The sequence below is a fragment of the Rhinolophus hipposideros genome (genome assembly GCF_964194185.1).
Source record: "Rhinolophus hipposideros genome assembly, chromosome: 26".
Lineage (NCBI taxonomy): Eukaryota > Metazoa > Chordata > Mammalia > Chiroptera > Rhinolophidae > Rhinolophus > Rhinolophus hipposideros.
In genome coordinates this window covers 13904492-13922627 of record NC_138072.1, presented here as the reverse complement: position 1 = coordinate 13922627, position 18136 = coordinate 13904492, and the positions used below count along the sequence as shown (strand labels likewise).

Here is an 18136-nt window from a genome sequence, read left to right as displayed (position 1 = left end):
CTGCGTCAATGAGCTTGACAACTGTAGACGCCTCATATAAGTGGAAACACGCAGTATTTCTGTGACTGGTTTATTTTACTGAGCACTGCAGGATTTCCTTCTTTTTTAAGGCTGAACGATATCAGTATATATATACAGTGGAATGTTATGCAGATTTCCTTCGTTTTTAACTAATGTCCGTTTTTCTGTTCCAGGACACCGTGTTATATTTAGTTGTCATGTCTCCTTAGGCTCCTCTTGGCTGTGACAGTTCAGACTTCTTTTTAAACACTTAGAGAACATAACTTGCTTTTAACAAAAATAGAACCCTACCTCCATTCTATCTTGGAACCTTATTTTTTTCACTTAACAATATATCCTGGGTGTCCTTTCAGGTTGCTAAATTTACTCTTATTTTAAAGTTTATTTTAGTGGGTAATCTTACCTCCTTTGGAACACATTGCAGGATATGAGATTCATTTTCATTCAAATTCTATCACATTGTCATTTGGGTTTAAAATTAAGAAAAAAAAAACCCCATGTATACATACATGCTTGTGTGTGTGCGCGCTCTCCCTGGAAGCCGACATAAGAGAAGCAGAACCTATCCCTGGGGAGGGAACTGGGATTTGGGAGAAGGCCTGAGATGGAGACTCCTTTTCACTGTGCATCTTTTTGTACTTTTTGAATTTTAAATATTTGCATTTTTAAAATTAAGACAAATGTTAAAAGCTCATACTTCATAATTTGCCCTGTGAGGAGGAAATGTTCTCTTGGTTCCTCTAAAGGTCTGTGGTGCCAGCAAGATGCTCTATGCCCAGAATGCTGGGTTAGGAGCCAACTTGGGCTCAGAGGCAGCGCTGGGCCTGGTGGATTGTGAGGGGAGGGCCTTGGGGGTGAGGGGTGTGCCAGCTAGGGCCTGAGCCGGGACAGGCTGGGCGTCTGGAGAGCTGGGTTCTGGCCCTCCCTGTGATTCGGGCAGTTCTCTCCTCTGGTCTGAGGGGATGAGCTGGGCATCTCTGGAGGCCTCTGCAGTGGGAGGCCCAGGATAGTGGCGAGAGCCAGAAGCTCACCACAGAACAGGGAGGCCGAGCGATGAGGACAGAACACTGGGATAGGGGTCAGAGGTTGAGCTTTGAGCTCAACACGGGTCAGTGCAAGGGCTAGGAGGACCCTGTAAAGGTCCCACCATGAGGGAAGAGGACACCAGCAAATAGCGAGTGAGGAGGGAGGTCTTCTTGGACCAACCCCAGGCTGGGGAGCCAGGAAGAGGTGTGCTGAAGGCTTGCTGGGCCCAGGGAAGGGAGAGAGCCAGCTCAGCATTGTGGGGTCTGGGCAGACAGCATGTGAACCTGGGCTCAGCCTGTTGTATTTGTTGAGATTTCACATTATTTTGACATCCTGCTGAGTTTATACCTTATAAATACATCTCAATGACCAATAATTGGATTCTGAGTCTCCCCAGCTTTGTCTAAGTCACATTTTGTGTCTAAGGAAGCTGTTCCCATGACATCTATCCCCCTCCAGCTGGTGTTTTGGAAACATACCTTCAATCTTAGTCTTGAAGTGAGGGTATCTGTTGAGAACCTCTACTTGCTTCTTCCAGTTAAATTCATTCCGCCAGTAGGAGAGGATTTTCTTCAGATAGTTGGAGTTGAAACCATAGTGGAAGCGGCTATCCTCCAAAGGTGAGGTTAAACGAACCTTCTCGATTCTCCGGTGTAAGTCCTGGAGCAAAATTCAGGACCCCAAGGAGAGAGGGGTAGATGGGACAGAGCACAGAGAAAGTTTGCTTCTGGAAGACAGAGCAAACCCTGTAGCCACGAGACACTGCACTAAAGCAGAGGGAACGCAATCTTCCAACATATCATCTGAGAGGGTGAGGAGGCCACTGGTCTATAGACTTGTGCTCTGGCTTGTCCCAGAAGAAACTTTGTTTCCCACAACGGTGGCTATTCCCAAAGCATCCATTCTTCACTTTTGACTTCAGGTGTATTTCTCATCTTTCAGTTTTAAATATACGAACAATATAGATCTTTAACTTACCCAAGGTCCATCTAACTTTTTTTGTAAAGGGCCAGAAAGTAAATATGTTAGGCTTTTTGAGCTGCAATTACTCCATGCCGTCCCTATAGTGAGGAGACCATGGATAGTACGTGGACCAATGGGTGTGGCTGTGTTCCAATAAAACTTTATTTATGGACACTGAATGTGAATGCCATGATTTTCACATCATGAAATATTAATCTCATTTTGATTTTTTCCACCTTTTAAAGATGTAAAAACTATTCTTAGCGTGGGGTCTATACAAAAACAGGTGTCAGGATGGATTTGTCCTATGGGGCATGGCTTTCCGACTCTGACAGATAGCACCGAATGAGAACTCAGTGGGATAAAAATTACAGGCCAGCAGAAGCACAGGTCTAACGAGTGTATATCAGGCCAAGAGACCAGCCCCAGCCGGGGGAAGTTCAAGTCAGCTCATGGAGCCTCTCAAGTGTTACCCTTCTCAGAGTGTTCCCCCACGCCCTTGAGTCACCCCCAAACAGATTTCGGAGCTCGTAGGCTCTGGCCCTTGCAGCAGCTTTGTGCTGTAGCATTTTATGTCACCATGGCCTTGCTCTTCATTCAGGATCTCTGTCCAGGCCCTGATGAAAGCCTGCTTGCTTTCTCCTACAAGCTCACGCCCCAGGTTTCAGGTCGGGCACAAAGGAGGCGAAGCAGTTGCTTTTTGTGGCTTTTGATGCACATAACTGGGTCCAGCAGGCACTCCCCTCCCCCTGGGGCAGTGATGGGTCTTGGGTAGGGAAAGGAGGGAAGGAGAAGGGACCCGGTGGGCAGAGTGGGCAAGCTGGGCACGTCTCTCTGGAGCAACCTGTATGCCCAGTGGGAGAAGAGCGGACTAAAACACACGGCCCAGAGGGATGCCTTCCTTTCCTTCCCAGCCTAAGGCCCAACCCCAGAAGGGGCTTCTCGCCTCCCCTCTGCCCAGCCCTGCCTGGAAAAAGGGGCCTTACATTGATCTCCTCATCTGACGTTTCCACCTTGAAAGGACGAATGCTCTCGTCTTCCCCATCTGTGGGTCTCGCCCCAGGTCCCCACCACCCATCTTCAAGTGGCAACGTTTCTTCCTTGTCCCGGGAGACAAACCAGTAGATGACGAAGCCCAGCACTGAGGCGAGAAGAATTTCCAGCCACATGACTCCTGCTGAGGGGAGAGAGTCCATCAACCATAGAGACCACCCAACCACCCCAGCCTCTGGCCGGAGATGCCATACCCCCAACTTCTCTCCCACCCAACCCTTCCCTGATTTTATATACTTTTGACCTAAAAAAACCCCAATAATATAAGCATAGTATAGAAATATTGGAAAACAACAGAAAAAGAGACAAAAATTACCCATAATCCTTCTGAGCTATGAAATTCAACCAGGGTTGGCTCGTACATAGCCCTGGGTTTGGGGGCTGCATTACTGAGGCCTCATGCTTCTCTGAGGGGCCTTCTACTCCAGAAGCTTCTCCCCACCCATGTGACTCCCTTCCCCGAGGGAGATGCAGCAACGTCTCTGAGGGTGGGAATGGAGCCAGGGTTCGAGCCCCTTGCTGTCTCTCTCTGAGACAGTCTGGTCTTCAGGATGTGTATATGGGGCAAGGGGGTGTCTGAAGGGCTGGAAGGTTAAATTCAATTTGGGGTGGGAAGTGGGAGAGTGTTAGATAGCCCGAACATGGCCACACATCTCAGCTGGTTTTTTAACAGCTTTATTGAGATATAATTCACCCATTTAATGTATATAACTCGATGATTTTTAGTCTGTTCGCAGGTTTGTGCAACCATAACCACAATTTCAGAACATTTTCATCATCACAAAGAGAAACCCTGTACCTTTTAGCTATCACCCCCTTATTGCCTCCCACCCCACCCCAGCCCTAGGCAACCACTATTCTACTTTCTGTCTGTGGATTTGCCTATGAAATTTCATATAAGCAGTTTTCATCCCATTTGTCTGACTGCTGTGTCTTTCTTCTCAGAAGGGAAGAAAAAAGAGCTTAATTCCTGCAAACCAGTACCAGGAAGACACTGGGCAGCTCTGTTACCTTCTAGCTCTCATCTTACACAGTCCCAGGGAGGTAATCACAGAAGGTTCAGTGTGCATGAATATGGACACGATCCCCGTGCCAGAGGCTGCAGAGGTTCTGCTGGATGCAGCGTGGCTAGGACCCAACAGGAGGAGAAAGCATCGTGTTTCAGCTGAGGTCTTGGCACAGCCACAGCCCTCCAGCCCTGCCCCTGACTCTGTCTTGGAAACCCGAGGCAGGGGAGGACTCTGCTAGGAAACCCACTCTAGTGTGCCCTCTATTCCCCACAGGACCCTGGGGGGGGGGCCTTGCCAAGGCCCTGAGGTTTGCTCCTGCCAAGAGCTGCCCCTCTAAACCGAGCACGGGGCCACTGGGGGCCGTTCCTTGAAATACTCGTTCACAGCAGTCCAGAAATGGAACTTCCTGACAGAGAACCATTGGAGTTGGCTCTTCCGTCTTCCTGTACCACAGTGGAAATCTAACGCCCTATTTCTGTCCAGGACCCCACTGACTTCCCAGCTCCTAGATCCAGTCCCTGGAATCATCTCTGATTCTTCTCTCACACCCACCCATCACCAAGTCCTGATGCCACTCAGAGTCAGGCCCCTCCATGCCCAGTCCCCTCCTCTGAATCGGTGCCTTTGTCACCTGCATTTAAATGACTACGACAGTTTTCCAACCCCATCTCTCTGGTCACTGGCTCACTTCTTAGGATCCACTGCAGCATTCTTCCTGGGACCATACCCAGTGTCTCCACCATTAAACTTCTATCCCTCCCTTTCAGTCGTGAGATAAGTGGTTGAAGTGGCTCCCCCTTTCAGTCCACATGTACTGGAAGTCTCAGCTGGGCCAGAGAGCAGGCCTATGCTATCCCAGGCGGAGACGTAGCATGCGGTGTGTCAGTGTGTACCCTATCCCCAGCCCGAAGACAAGCCATAGCTTTCACCTTCCAACCCGAAGCACCAATAATGCCTGATCTTCTACGTGTCAGATGGAACCAGCACTCCTACAGTTAAAACAAGGCAGGGGCAGCTGGAGATGAGTCCCTCCTAGTTTAAGGAATTCAGAAGAAACAACTTGCACAGGCTTCTTCCATTTCTAGAGAGACCCTCTGTCCCTGCCAGGAAATCCTACCCGTGCAGAAGATGGAGAAGGGCCAGCTATTAGCCTCCTGGGTATGTGAAGGCGGGACTAGGCTTAGGGATTGTGGGCCATGTGGGGAGCATGTGGGAGGAGGTGGAAAGCAGCAAGCAGAGCTGCCCCCAGCAGCAGGAGCAGAGGGCAAAGTTCACCTGGCAGGTGAGTTGCACAATGATAATCTGGAGCTTGGGGAGGCAGGACCGTTGTCTGTCCTGGTCACTGCCCTGACACCAGTGCTCAGCATAACGCCTGGCACAGCAAGGCACGCTACCAATGTTTGTGCAATTAGTGTGTGCGGTGGAAGCAAATAAGACAAATTTTGCACAATGTTGTCCAAGAGGCTGAAATAATGAACTTCTTCAACCTCCTTTTACAAACCCCTCTCCTGACCTGACTTGGGCACAGAATCCAAGAGCACCACTTTCCCTTTCTGGGCGGAATTATCCCAGTGCTTTCACCTGTCGACATGGGCGCCGTGTTCTCACCCTTTGATCAGCTCCTTGGGAAGCAGCCAAGGAAGCAGAGCTGTGGCGCTCTGTACACAGCGACATTCTAGAGGCCGGTAGGAGAGGCAGGGCAGGCTGCAGGCGCGGGCCCCACTCCCCCATGCGTTTTTACAGTTGCGTGATCCTGCCAACTCAGCTATTCTGATGTGTTTGCAACGTGGTTATCTCCCCTAGATTTCATGCAGCAAACTGGACCGTGCTGGCCCAGAGTGTTAAAATGACCAGGGTTCAATATTCCATCTAAATGCAGGTAATCCAGGACAAGGCGCATTCAGTGGCCCACTCCAGCATGGCCAAGGCCAAGTTAACAGATTCAGGAGAAATTTTAAAGCCCTTTCTCTTGCACTCACTAAGATACTAAGAATATTACTACTTGGCTCAAAGACAGTGCTTTGGAGCCACTGATCTCAAATTGCAAAGCAGGCTTTAGCGCAGGCAGTGTGTTAATTTGACACCTAGTAACCACTTTTTATTTAATAGAGGGTATTAAATGCACACGAAGTAAGGTGTTCGAGGTCAGCCAGCTGTAAGAGGCATTGACTGTCTGCCAATGGGTTTTCAAGGGATGTGACCAACCATGGAAATCCACCCAATAAGCAACTAAAATTCATTGAAATTTACTTTCCTTTTCATGTGTTTAAGGCAAAAATCACACCGCAATTATGAGGATTAGAATTTGTAGCCAAAGCATTCATTGCCTGTCACTGAGCACGTTGCACACATCGCCCCCCTCCCCCCAGCCTGTCTCCCCATCGCCTGTTTTCAGTCTTAAGACTCATACCTGCTCTCTGGGAGCCCCACAGCCAGGCAAGCCACGACTGCACGGGACCCGCGGCCGTCTGCCCCCGTTGCTTCTCTGGCCTGCACAACTTTTCCAGAAAATGAAATAATAGTCAAGACCTTCCCGTTCCTGCCAACAGCGGTTCAATGGAGAAAGAGGCAGCGGGTCAGCCGGCCTGGGGAGAGGCGGGGCCTCGGAGTCCGACCAATCAGAGCTTAGGCTCCCACTCGGCATTCCTTTTAACTCCGCCCCCATGCTCCAGGGCTTGGAACCAGAACAGAGTCCCTCACCCCCAGGGGCCTGGAGGGTCCGGGAAGTGCCAGGCCCAGCAGGCCGGTGTCCAGGCAGCCGCCCTCAGGCCTCCGGAGCTCCCTGGACAGGGCTGCTCCTTTATTTAGAGTATGAGAAAAGTGGTGGTTTGAGACTCAGGAGAGAGGATCCTCTCTGCCAGCCCAGCTCCCCGCACAAAGCAGGCGAGTGTGTGGAGCTGGCTGGTGACTCTCTTTCCTCCCCAGGGTGGGTTCCTTGGGGTTGAGCCGGTGGAAGCAAACATCAACCACAATGGGGAAGGCTGTTCACCGGGAAACCCAAAGCCAACTGGACTCTGGTAGCAGCAGCCTGGATTGGGGTGGGAGATGACACTAGGCAGGTGACAGAGCCCTCCCCTCCCTAAGGCCCTCTCTGCCAGTTGGCACCTGAGAGGAAGAAAAGGGGTGCAAATGCCCAACCTCCAGGGGGTCCACCAGGGAGTTGGGTGGAGCCAATGGACACCCAAGCTGGAAAGGAACTCAGCAACCTGACTCCAAACCCCTCACTTCAAAGCTGGGTAAATTGAGGCAGGATGAGGGGTGACTTGCCCCAGGTCATGTGACCAGGGAGCGACACATCTGGAATAAAGGGGGGAAAGAGTCACTGCACTCTGCCCTCTATCCTACCTCATCTAGGGTGGGGTTTCTCAACCTCAGCCCTGCCGACATTTTAGACCAGGTAATTCTTTGCTGTGAGGGCTGCATTGTAGGGTGTTTAACACCATCCCTGGCCTCTACCCACCAGATGCCAATAGTACCCCTCGCCCCCCAGTTGTGACAACCAAACATGTCTCCAGACATTGCCAACTATTGCCAAATGTGAGGATATTGACCTCAGTTGAGGACCCATGCTGTAGATTAGTGGTTCAATTTTTAGGATGTGTTAGAATCAGCTAGGGAGCCTGTTAAGCTAAGATTCGGATTCCTGGAGTCCGGAGAGTCAGCATTTCTAACAAGTTTCCAGGTGAGGCTGCTGCTGCTTGTCCCGGGAACACACTTTGAGAAGCCTTGCTCTAGCCTGGATTGTAGACTTTCAGAAGACACTGCTCCCCAACCCAGCACCGAACCCAGTTCTGGCAGAGGCAGGGAGCCCACCAACAGTTGTTGAATGAACACTTGGACCCGAGGTGGGAGGAACCCTGGCTCTTCTTCAGGATATAGAAGAAAGGGAAAGAGAAAATGCCATTGCGGAGATAACCAGGTGAGCAGAGAATCCCAGAGCCTCTCTCTGCCTGCAGACTGGTGAGTTGGTCCCACGCAGAAGGCTGGGTACCCGAGCTGCCCTCCTGGTTATGACCCTCTGGGGAAGGGTGGACCCACAACTCTTCATCCGTACTATCCAAGATCCCATCAGAAATTTGAAGCCTGCTACCCCTAGCCAGGCCTGGGAAAGGCTCTGCAGCTCAACTCTCAAATTTTACCAACTCTTTTTTCCTAGGAGGGGTTCCCAGAGAAATTCCATAACCTCTGTTTCTCACAACCTGCAAGCTACAGTCTAAACCCTTAGTCAGACACATGAGGCACACCCCCCATACACACTCTGCAGTCTGAAGCTACACTAGGCAGTTCTCTGTCCCCCCAAAACAGAGCTCCAAATCCTAGGACACCCTCCATTTCCCTGTTAAAACCCTGCTCTTGAACAGGGATGGAGGGAATGAAAAAACGACACCCGCCCCCCGCTCTTCCTTCTTCAAGAGTCAACAAAATCTCTCTCCCATAATCCTCCCTTACCTCTACAGTGGCATGTATTCATACTCTCTCCTGAAGTCCCACCCCAGTGCCTTCTCACTCCTAAGGGCTCACTGTCTGAGGGTAACAGGCTATGTCAGCGAGGACTTCTTCGGTCACTGCTCTGAGCAGTTTCATTTAATGTTCACAACATTCCCATTGTACAGATAAAAAACTAAGGTAGAGTAACTTGTCCAAGAGCGAAGAGCCAGTGAGTGGGGGAGGCAAGATTCAAGTGCAGGCCACCAGGCCCCATAACTCAAGCTCTGTACCCTTTCCCAGGTCACCTCTAGTCCTTAGGCTTTCTTACTTGGGAAAGCTTTCTCTGTCTGGTGAAACTGTACTTCTCAAAGCCAAGGATTATATCCTTTTCAACCTGAAATCCCCACCATGCCTTGTTTATAAAAGATGGCCAATAAACCACAGAACTAATGCTGTCACAGTCAAGCCCATCACGACAAAGAGAGTGGGCTGAGGCTTAGGGAGATCAAATGATGCTGCTCAAGGTCACCTGGGCTTATTGTCTAGCCTGGGCCTGAGTGTCTTCCCACTGTTCTCACAGCTTCCACCAGCCCACAGCAAGAAGCTGAAGAAATGCTGCTATGCCTTCCAAGTCACCTTCTGTCTCCTCCAGCTAGAACGCCATCTTCTATTTCTTCTGTCTCTCCAACTGCCCCAAGCACAGCGCTCCACACACAGTGGCGCTCAGTGTCAGTCAGTGCAGCCACACACCGGAAGTTGGGATGCTGGGTTTCAGTCCCCGCTCTGGCTGGGGGGCCTTAGTCCTGCTTGAGACTGGAAGTCTCAAGTAAGGCATTTACCTTTAAGGCGACAGGGGAATGTAGAAGGTACCCTCACAACTGGAATTGAGGTACTAGCCCTAGAGAGCAGCTAGGATAAATCAAAATGTAATCGGAGACTTCCATACAATCACTCTGGAAAGCCATTCGGCAGAATCTACTAAAACTGGACATAATACAAACGCCATGACTCAGCAATTTACTCCTAGGTCTAGACCCAACTGAAATGTGTCCCGTGTTTACCCAAAGTCACAAACTAGAATGTTCATAGCAGTACAATTTGTAAGAGCCCCAAACTAGAAACACCCTAGATACCCATCCACCATAGACTGTGGCATACTCACAATGGAATGCCATAGAATGAGAAAGAACAGTTTACAGGCACACGATGCCGTGATGTTTCCACAGTGCTGAGCCAAAGAAAGCAGACAAAACAGCACGTCACATGACTCCATTAAATACAGGAAAAGAGTAAAGCCTATTTATGATGAGACTTCAGAATGGTGTGTTTTCCAATCACCTAGTGACAGTGTAGCTGTCTTAAATGTCATAGCACAGGACGCCTGTGTTTGTGGGGGTGCAGGTGTACACAAACCTGCACTGCGAGTTGCATACAAGTACAGCACATACAATGAAGTACAGTACACGATACCTGCTAATGATAATAAACGACCATGTTACTGCTTGATGTCTTTCCTATACTATACTTTCTATCATTATTTTAGAGTGCACTCTTTGTACTTATAAAAAAAAAATTGCTGTAAAACAGTCTTCCGTTATGCTGGCCACAGTCTCATATGTTTCATCTCATGTTTACTGCACCTCTCAATGACATCATTTCCTCTTGTGTGCGAGTTAATCTCATGTTGTTTTGTACAGTCACATGCTGTACAGGCTTGTAGCCCAGGAGCAATGGGCTGCACTGCAAAACCTGGGTGTGTAGTAGGTTATACCATCCAGGTTTGTGGCAGTGCCTCTCTGATGTTCACATGATGACAAAATTACCCAACAACTCACTACATAGAATGTATCCCCGTCGTTAACTGTACAGATGGAAGAGAAGTGTGCAAAACTCGGAGTGGTTAAGTCTGCCACAAAGGTTTCACAGAGAAGGGGACACTGAGTCTTTAAGGACAAATACGAGTTTATCAGGCAGAAGATAATGGTGGGATGGGGCCACATCCAGGAAGAAAAAAAATCACGTACAGAGGCATGGAAGAAAGAAAGTGAGTGCATGGTGTGGCTGAAGAACCACAAGAATATACATTCATGTTCAGTGTAAAAGTTGGCAGAAATGAACTTGGAAAGACAGCTGTTTCATTTATTTCTGTATTAAGTGAAAGGAGTCCCTACTTTATCTCTGTCATAAACTACTACTTTATCATGATGAAGCGGACCCAGGAGTTTTAACTTAGAAGTTGTGTTTGCAATTCAGGTGACCCTTCTGTAACAGATTACGCAAATCTCAACATTCCACCCCAGCTGCCCTTACTGAGCTGGCCGCTCCAGCACACATGCCACCAGATTGAGATGGCATGGTAGACTGCCAGCTATGCTCTTCCCTTCTTTCTTAGCAATGGAATTTTTATTTGCGTTGGAGAAGCCCAGCTAAACACTATGTTTCTTGGCCCTGTTTTGCAGCTCAGTGTGACAGAGTGATGAGGCGCTGACAAAGAGCTGTGAGTGTGTCTGAGGCGGAGCCAGTACCTTTGTGTGAATGAGGGAAAAACACCCATTCCTCAAAATACTGTCTGAAAATTAACCCAATATACTGCTTTTGTTACAAGACACCTCATTGCCATCGGCTAGAAAGTCGTAAATGAAAACACAAATCCATGATGTGAATGGTGATTAGGGAGAAAATAAAACGGAATAAGCATTGCTAAGAGAGCCATTTAAAATGGAGTCGGAGGCCATTGAGGAAATGGGGCCTAAGCACGTCTTATGTCTCAGTTTGTGGAACTATCGTTAAGTTGTGGACCTATTGTTGAACTCAGCTCAAGGCTGAACGACAAACATCCTGGATCCACGATTGCCACAGGGACATATAGAGACTTTACTTGCTTCCCATCATGATCACCATGCCATCTTCATTCTTCCCCTTGAAAGGAACCAACCAATCCGTTTCAACAACCAGCATCTCCATTTATATAATGGGCCTAACCAATCCCAGCTGACGTATCCATCAGCCTTCATTTATGTGGAGGACCGAAATGAAAACAGCTCTTACGGTTCTGCCCTTTACAAATATACCGTTGCTTTGTTTTCTTTGGAGCACAGTTTAGGTTGCTACCTGAATCTGTGCCCCAGATGGCAATCCTTCCTTTGCTCCAAAGAACTCTTTTTCTAGTCTTTATTATAGCCTAAACCTTTTTATTTTATTGTATTTATTTTGATTAGTAATGGCATCCTTTAAGGTTGTCCGATACACAACCTGTACAAGAGTACATGGGTCCTGCCTGTGTGTGGAAGGCCGAAAAGAGCCCTGATTCCGTTGTTCAGGCCCTTCCCCTTTCTCGTCATGCTTTCTGGGACTTAGGCATGATGGCTGAACATGATGGGCATGACGGTCGCCATTTTGGACCATGAAGTGACCTTAAGGATGGAAGTCAGTGATGAGGGAGAAAGACGGAAGGAGCCACCAGCCAAGTCCTGGACTCTTTATTCCCAAACTTCCTTTGCATGACAGAAAAATAAACTTCTGTATTGTTTAAGCCACTGTTATTTTGAGTTTTCTATTACATAAAGCCTAATATAATCCTAACTAATTGAGAAAGTCAGGGGTAAAGAAAATATACCAAGTCCCCCAATGGACAAACTCTGAACAAAAATGCTCGGTCTTCAAAATTTTCAATGCTATGTTCATGTTCTATCTCTGAGACATTTTATGATAAACATTTTCCTGCTGCCCCAGGTACATAAAAGGTAGGTTCTTAAAGGGCAGACAATGCAGTGGGTGGCCTCTCGCAGAGGTGTCTTCTAAGATGGAGCCATCCCTCTTGAGGACAGAAAGGGGTGTTATTTGGTTCCAAGTATTCAGACCAGTTCTTTAAATAAAAAACTGGATGGAAAGCAATTTTCTAATACCTGTCAAAATGTAAAATACAGATGGCCTTGGACCCGGCAATTCTATTCCCTGCACTTCTTTTTTCTTATTGTAAAAGCAGAAGATTCAAAACACTGTGAATGTTCATCAATAGGGGACTGGGGAAATAAGCTGTGACATATTCTTATTGTGACTACTATGCAGAAGGTGAAGAAAAAAGAGGTAAATCTCTATGACAATAGGGACAGCTCTCTATGACATATAGTTAAGTGAAAAAAAGCAGGGTTTAGAAAAACGTGTATGATTAATGGGCACCAAAGGACACATACAATCCAGATTGAAGACTGTTTCCGGGGGACACGCAGACACTGGCAACAGTGCCTGCCTGTAAGGAGGGAATAAACGTTCATGGAATAAGCTTTTGCACTTAAAAAAAAAAAAAGTCATCTTTTACCAGATGCCTGTACTAGCTACTCATAACAAAAACGATCATACATTTTTTAAAATATGAGAAACCCAAAGTGACAGACCCTGTGAGTCCACTCTGAGAGTGAGTCAGACGCCCTGACAACATCAGAGCTGCACAAAACATGTTCACGCAGCTATGGCTAAGATGTCTGCTGCATGACTTTCTGGGGGCCAGGAAACCCCTGTGACCAAGGTTAATGCAGAAATGCATGGGTGCCAGAGGCCTGGTGACAAGGTGAAACGGGGTAAACAAAGCTGGCTGGGCTGCCAGAGAAACAGGAGCTGCCAGAGAACTCGTGTCCACATGGAGCCATCTTTTCTGTGAGCATGTCCCCTGCTTACACCTCTGTACAGAGGAGAGACTCGTGTCTCTAATCGAGACCTCCTCTGACCTCCAAACACCTGTATACCTACCTGCCAACTTGACTGTTCCATGCATGTCTCCAAACCAACTCCAGTGGATCTGAAATTGCCCTGTGATCTTGTCCCCCTAAACTTTGTCTTCTGGAGTTTCCTCTCTCTGGAGCTGGCAGTACCCACCTTCCAAATGCTAAGCCCCCAAACCCAGGCCATGTCCTCGAAACCCCTCTCTCCTTCATTCCACCCACATCCAATCTATCGACAACTTCTGGCAGCTCAACCTCCAAAACATATCTCAAATCCATCCCGATCACCACAACAGGTTCCTGTGTTCTCCCTGGACCACGACAAAGCCCCCTGCCCAGGCCACTCACACCTGCTGTGCCCCCTCCAACACACTCTGCAGCCAGAATGTTCTTTTGGAAATGCATATCTGACCATGTCACACCTCCTGTAAAAACCCTTAAATAACGTCCTGCTGCCCTTGGGACAAAGCAACACCAGCATGGCCTCCAAGACCTGTGTGGTCTGACCTGCCCACCTCTCCCCTTCCGCTGAGCTTCAGCCCCCCACCCCCATCTTCTTTCAGTCCTTTGTCTCATCGTGAATGCAACACGCTTCCCTCCCTTCTCAGCTCCTTGACTCCCACTCATCCTTCAGATTTCAGATCAAGTGTCCCTTCTTTGGGCAGCCTCTCCTGACCTATTTCAGCATGACACACCTCGCATTCCTAAGCCCTTGTCACGGTCACATTTGTCAGTGTGGTTATGTGACTGATATCGGCCTCCCCCACTGGAAGTAAGCTCCTTGAGGGTAGAGACCCTGTCGCTTTGGCTCCCCTCTGACCATGTCCTCAGTGCCTGGCAGTTCTGGGATGATCACTAAATATTTCTTGAATGAACAAATGAATTCAAACATTGTTTGAATGACAGTGTAGAAAATTACTAGACCTTCTAAACAGAAAGATGGCTGAATTCTCCTTGAGGAATTATATATGGTTTACTCAGCCTAGTTTGTAGAGATGGGCCGTAAGATGCAGGAAAAGAGTGGAGGTGGTGGCATGCGTCATTATAGGAAATTTCTCCCCAAACGAAGACTAGAGAGCCCATATCCCAGGCACACTGCAAATATCAGAGTTTGGGATCGAAAAAGATGAGACTCAGAGTCGGGATCTTGCTGAACGCAATGAGGGGGGGTAATGTCTGCCAGCCTGCCCTCGGAAGACTCCCCTCCCTCAACCCCAGGCTGGGGTGGTAGGGAGAACTTCACAATCAGAAAATGCTCCTAAATTCATAGAAAGGTACGAGCTAACTCCAACTCAGCCAAGTGCATTGCACGCTGAGCAGCTAAGGGTTCTTTAAGAACAGAGGTGAGAAGGTGAACACAAGCCCAGCTCTGTCGTACGTATGTGTGAGAATTCCTCCCCATGCCCTGTTGGCTGATGGTTTCCTGACCATGACTCAGACTCACATGAGTACTGAGAACCTCCTCTCCTTCTGGGAGAAGACTGCACGGGCAGAAAACTGGGGGGCAGAGGGAGTGAGGGGAAACAATGGTACTGCGTGCCCCTCGGATGCCAGGCCAGAGAGAAAGGAGGGCCAGGGATTGCATGTGCTTCTTTGGGCCTGGGTCTGGGCCTGGGCCCCTCCCTGCCCTTCCCAGTCTTGCTGCTTCTCCCTGGGGGAAGGCAAAAGGAACATCCAGCGGAAAGGGAAAAACAGATGGCTCCCCTTCCACTTCAGGGCTGGCCTACCAAGGCAACGCAGAATGGGATGTTCCTGCCATTGTTCCTCAACGCAGTGTTGAGCCGCCAAGCCCTGGGGCTCCCAGGGGCTTCCCAACAGTGATCCCCCAAATTCCCAGGCCAGCTCACTGTAGCAGAGACCACTCTGGGTGGCAGGCTGGCCCACCATGGAAGGGGAGAACCCTGGAGGGGCTCCCTGACTCCCATGGCCCAGCACTCTGCCAGCCTCTCCACCCACATTACCCCTGAAGCCCAGCCCCCAATGGAGGATTGAGGGTACGCTAGGTGGAATGTATGCGGGCCTGTCAGAGTAGGATGCTCTGCACCCACAAGGGCCCTGTTTATCTCCATGTAGGACCTGGAGCTGAGCCCTGGGAGCACAGGCGAGGGAGAGCACCCCAGGGAAAGGACAAATGCGGTGTGTAGGCGAAAAGAAAGGGGAGTAGAGGAGAAGCAGTGTGAGGGGCAGCCTTCTGCAGGGAACCCTGCTCTGGGGCCTGAGTGAAGGGACATCACCATCTGCTTGGGAGGGACTCCCCGCTCCATACGCCTGCGTGGATAAAAGAGCAGAGTCTGTGACTAGGGGCCTAATGAAAACATTTACCGAGTTGGAGCCAGCCTGCCTGCTGGGCGAGCACTAACTGCCTGCTTTGAATGCTGCCCCTGCCACTTGCCAGCCATGTAACCTTAGGCCAGTGCCTGCTGTTCCCATGCCTCAGTCTCCCCATCTGCAAGATGGAGAGAATAAAGTACCTCCCTTACCGAGGAGGGAAGGTTTGATGAGTCAACTTGGGTAAAGTGCGGGCACACAGAAGTGCTTTCACAGGACTTCACTTTTTGTTCTTAAATCCCGAGAACAGTACACGTGGGGGAGAGGGGCCTAGCCTGAAGCTGAAGGAACCTCCCCTGAGGAAATGCCACCTGAACCAAGATGGGAAGTTAAGGCACGATCCTTGTAAGAGGAAAGACCAGGGGTTCCAGGTGGGAATACAACACCTGAAGACCAGTATGGCTGGAAGGTAGAAAGTGTGGAGAAGAATGGCCGGGGATAAGGAGAGGGCCACCAGGCTGGGCTGGCTGGCCCTGAGCAGCTTTAGAGAGGGGATGGCAACCTCCACAGATTGTAAATACCCCTGACGTGGCGCCTACCACAAACTTTTACACAGCCTTCCAGTTTTAAGTTATGTAATGCGAGGAGGAGCCAGACTTTCCCCACACGGTACGGTTCACAGGCTCATGTGCGGGGAGTTTCATGCGAAGTTCTATTCCAGCCCACGTTCTGCCCAGGAAAATAAAAGCTGTCGAGTTTTCCACTGGTTTTAAATTACCAGAGGAAAAAAAATCCAAGTGGAGCACAGTTCACTGCCTATGAGGAAAAAGCATTACCTTCCACGGAATGTTAATACCTGGCATTCTCTGTCTGAGTAGAGCAAGTCTCCTATTTCAAGGGATAATAGAAGTGGACTGTATAATCTACCTATTTGGTTTTCTTTCCATTAACCACACTGCCCTCTCTCCCCTCCCCAAGTCGGCTATTCCTCAGCAATGTGCTCCCCATCTGGAAGCTTCCTCAATGGTGTGTAACGGGATAGCACTGTTAGCTGGGCTCTGGCTGAGTAACCTGAGCCAGCTTTCTTGCCTGGGGTTTAGCAAAAGGGCCATGTGCTTCATGTAGAGGAGCCCCAAGGACTATTGTCGGAGTTTGAGGAATGTTCTGGGTTGTTGGTATCTTGGTGGGGTTAGTTTGCTTGCAGCAAGGTTTAGGTTACAAAAAAGAATAAAGTCACAAAAGCCTAACAATGCTTCTGGGGTTCAAGCAAAGGTCCTGGCGGCCATTCTGAAATTAAGATGTGCCATCTTGACAGCGTGTCACCGTGACCTTGAGAACAGCCCTGCCTCTAAGGGAAGAAGACACAGGTGGCCTTCCCCTAGCTGGTGGCTGGGCCTGCCCACTCCTGCCCCCTCGCAGGGACAACTTGTGAGGGAAGCAAAACTGAAATGCAGGAGACTCAGACGAGAGAGTCAGACTTTCCCGAGGTGTTCTAGTCACTACAAGGGTTAATCACGGGGCTTGGCACTGGAACCAAAAGGCCCAAATGTCTCCAGTTCTAACAAGGAGTACACAGGAAAGCCACCACCCAATGTAGCAAAGGTTGCTCCTTCCACAGGGAAAGCCAAGTCCCAGGCTCAGCTGCTAAGGGACAACCGGAGGTGGTGAGGGGCGCCGCACGGCTGTGTCACAGGGCATAGAGGACTCCAGGCCTCCTGCTCCCGGCCCGTCAGCTTCCTGCAGCCCTTGCACACCCACGGTGCAGGCCACATCCAGGCTAACGCCAGCTGGATGGGCCCACGGCGGTGACCCTCAGAACCCCTCCAGTACGTATCTGGGCAGCACCACCTCCTGTTAGGAAGCTCAGAGAGGCCCTGGACTGTGCCCCGGGGGTGGGAAAACTCTTTTACCACATGTACAGCAATAACCCTGAGAAGTGAGGGGCAGGTTTTCTGTTTTGAAGAGATTTCAAAATGAAACTCAGAGGCTAAGTAGTCTGCTTGAGTTAACTCAGCTGGTACAGTGCCAGGACATCGGAATTCAGCCACTCTGTTTATCAATCCTCCCAAACACTAAAGGCAGCAAAAATTCCTGTTCGTGACCCGGGTCCCCCTTTGTGGGTTAGCCACAGAATCTTCTGAAAAGTCTTTGAACTCCTCAGAGAGAAGAGCATTATTTTTTTTCCTAATGCAAGCACTTGGTTAGGCCTCAGAGAGCCTAACAGGTGGGGCTTTGCCGCACCTGGACGGTGCACTACTAAATTGGTTCCGCATGAGAACAGTGCCCGCCCACCCTCCAGGCAACAAAAGCAAAGAGACAGTGCGGTCCAGAGAGCATGAAGACTCTACCCCAGGTCTCTGAGCCCATCTGGAGGAATGCTGTAGGCTAGACTTTAGAAAGTGAAAATAGCCTCTCTCCAGTGAGAAAGGATGAACTGTGACCTCCCTCAGGAATGTAAATAAACCTTGATGGTAAAAGAGGCTGCTGCCATTTGAATTTGGTTTGGGCAACTGTGTGTCTAGTTATACAGTTTACCCTAGAACAATGTGGGGGGTCGGGGGGGATGGGAGGAGAGGTTAGGGAGTTCCAACCCCTGCAGAGTTAAAAATCCACATACAACTTTTGACTCCCCCAAAGCCTAACTACTCG

At 49.4% G+C, this 18136-nt stretch overlaps 1 protein-coding gene across 6 annotated transcripts in view; it reads right to left on the bottom strand.

The window, feature by feature from the left end:
- Positions 1-18136, bottom strand: part of EPHX1 (epoxide hydrolase 1) — a 41372-nt gene that overhangs the window by 4797 nt on the left and 18439 nt on the right. For 2 of the 6 annotated variants that reach the window (XM_081039474.1, XM_081039469.1), the window contains exons 2-3: positions 2997-3187; positions 1527-1707 (exon numbers count right to left, since the gene is read on the bottom strand). In XM_081039474.1, the coding sequence (XP_080895600.1) occupies positions 1527-1707; positions 2997-3179 (364 nt within the window). In that variant the 5' untranslated portion in view covers positions 3180-3187. Of the gene's footprint in view, positions 1-1526; positions 1708-2996; positions 3188-6483; positions 6644-18136 lie in introns of those variants that run through there. The other 4 variants (XM_081039473.1, XM_081039472.1, XM_081039470.1 and 1 more) reach the window with 3 other exon arrangements.